Here is a 2,464-nt window from a genome sequence, read left to right as displayed (position 1 = left end):
GGTCTACAGAGTGAGTTCCAGGACAGCCAGGGCTATACAGAGAAACCCTGTCTCGAAAAACCAAAAAAAAAAAAAATAAATAAAATAAAAAAAATAAAAAATAAAAAAAAAAATTGGGACTGGAAAAATGGCTCCATGTTTAAGAACACTTGCTCTTAGAGAGGATCTGGGTTCAAGTCCCAGCACCCACATGACGGTTCACAGTGCTCTGTAATCCAGTTCCATGGGATCCTGTGCCCTATTGTAGCTTCCTCAAGTACAAATATAGTATACAGACATGCGTGCAGACAGAACACTGTACACATAAAATTTATTTTTAAAAATTTACAAAAGTTCAAGAATATCAATAGGAAAGAACAGTTGTAAGCAGAGCAATATTTTAGTGAGATTTGGGTGATCTTTTATAATATTTGGAAATGTTAATATTTTATGTTTTTAAGTGAAATGTTTCAAAGTATGTTCTCAAACATTCATTAAGGGCTGGAGAGATGGTTCAGTGGTTAAGAGCATTGACTGCTCTGCCAGAGGTCCTGAGTTCAATTCCCAGCAACCACATGGTGGCTCACAACCATCTGTAATGAGATCTGATGCCCTCTTCTGGTGTGTCTGAAAACAGCTACAGTGTACTCATATACATAGAAAAATAAATAAATCTAAAATAACAACATTCATTAAGTGATACTTTTATGGCTTTTGTTTCTCCAGTGTCACTCAGCTCCACTTGAAGGATAATTGCTTATCTGATGCAGGCATTCGGAAAATGACAGCACCAGTGCGGGTGATGAAAAGAGGCCTTGAGAATCTAGCACTATTAGACCTGTCTTGTAAGTTACTGGGTGTTAATGTCTGGAGATTGGCTTTTGGGTCATCACTCCCCTATGTGAAGGATAAAAGGCAAGCTGGCCTAGGAGCCGTTACAGTCCAGTGACAGGACTGAGGCCAGTGGCTCTTTACTCCTAACCCAGTGCCTTTTGCAGCTTACTACCACTTCCTACAGGAAAAGGCCCTTCAGATTTCCCAGACACTCAGCATATAGCCATCAGGGCCCTTCTGTCATGTTAAAAGCATACATAAGGATATTTGGCTCTACTTTGAGTCTCTGATCCATAGTGTCTGTCAGCTCTGTTCTTTTTATCAGCATTTACCTACTAAGGAGCAGAATAAATCACTCTCGTGGTCATTTAGGATTAACTTGACTCCAGTGATAGGAAGTTAGCAGTTTGAGAGTCCAGTAAATACTGCCTGTGGCAAGGTGGGTTGGTTCCCAGTGAATAAAAACCGCAGAGGCGAGGACACAGGGTGGTTTTGTACCCTTGGGCAATTACTTGACTTCTGAGCCTTGGTTTTGGCCTCTGTTCAGTAATGTTGCTGAGTCCCCTGGCATACTTCCAGGGAAGCTGCCTATTCAGTAAATACCTGTTGAGCATCTGCTCTATCGCTGCCACTGTGCTTAGGATTCCTAGAGGAGACAGCTAAAGCAGTACTCTGATGTGAAAGGGTGCTGTGTAAGAAAAGCTTCTGACAAACGAGATAGTCACAGTAGTGATGGCCCCTTGTTTGTCAGTACCCTGAAAGCTTCTCAAACTGAACACATGCCCGTGATTACTTCAGAGGTGAACTGGTGACGAGCAGGACAGTACGCACCATTTCACTAGTTCCCTAACTCCTAAGCGTGTGGGGTAACTGCCTTAATCCTGTATTGTTCTGCTCATCAGAGTCCTAGGTAGTTGGACTCTGAAGGATCTACTGTGGTTGCTCCATGTTGCAAGTAGAAAAAAATAAAGACTTCATATTGAATTCACTTGGGGACACTCACACACCCTGCTCATTGGTGCCTGGCTGCTTTTCCCTGAGCTTACTGTGGGGGTTTTACCAACAGTTAGGACAGAACGCTGCCTTGTTTTTGATGTCTAGGTAACCCTGAGATAACAGACGCTGGAATTGGATACCTGTTTTCGTTTAGAAAATTAAATTGCTTGGATATCTCTGGAACAGGACTAAAGGTAAGGCTTTTGGTCTCTTTCAGCCTTACAGGCTTTATGATATGGGACTTCGCTTCTCTTACAATTGGAAGTTTAGAAAGAGCTAGTATTTATGATGGTCTTGTTTTGTTTTGGAGATAAAGAGTTACTATGTCACCCTTCCTGGGCTTGAATTTCCCTTGTAGCCTAGGTTAGCCTCAAACTCATGGCTGTCCTTAGCTTATTGAATATTAAGGTCATGGGCATATGTCACCATGCCCAGCTGGTTTGGTGTTTGGTGTGGTTGGCTAGCCCAGGCTGGTTTGGAACTCATGATCCTCTTTGCTTCAGTCTCCAGAGTGTTGGAAGCATAGGTGTGCACTACCATACCGAATTTTTTTTTTTTTTTTTTGGTTTTTTCGAGACAGGGTTTCTCTGTGTAGCCCTGGCTGTCCTGGCACCCACTTTGTAGACCAGGCTGGCCTCGAACTCAGAAATCCGCC

At 42.7% G+C, this 2,464-nt stretch overlaps 1 protein-coding gene across 3 annotated transcripts in view; it reads left to right on the top strand.

The window, feature by feature from the left end:
* Window positions 1-2,464, top strand: part of Lrrc42 (leucine rich repeat containing 42) — a 23,257-nt gene that overhangs the window by 15,070 nt on the left and 5,723 nt on the right. For all 3 annotated transcript variants that reach the window (XM_021159797.1, XM_021159799.1, XM_021159798.2), the window contains exons 4-5: window positions 706-824; window positions 1,915-2,003. In XM_021159797.1, the coding sequence (XP_021015456.1) occupies window positions 706-824; window positions 1,915-2,003 (208 nt within the window). The remainder of the gene's footprint in view (window positions 1-705; window positions 825-1,914; window positions 2,004-2,464) is intronic.

The sequence above is a fragment of the Mus caroli genome, chromosome 4, assembly GCF_900094665.2.
Source record: "Mus caroli chromosome 4, CAROLI_EIJ_v1.1, whole genome shotgun sequence".
NCBI lineage: Eukaryota > Metazoa > Chordata > Mammalia > Rodentia > Muridae > Mus > Mus caroli.
This window is presented reverse-complemented; position numbering and strand designations above follow the sequence as displayed.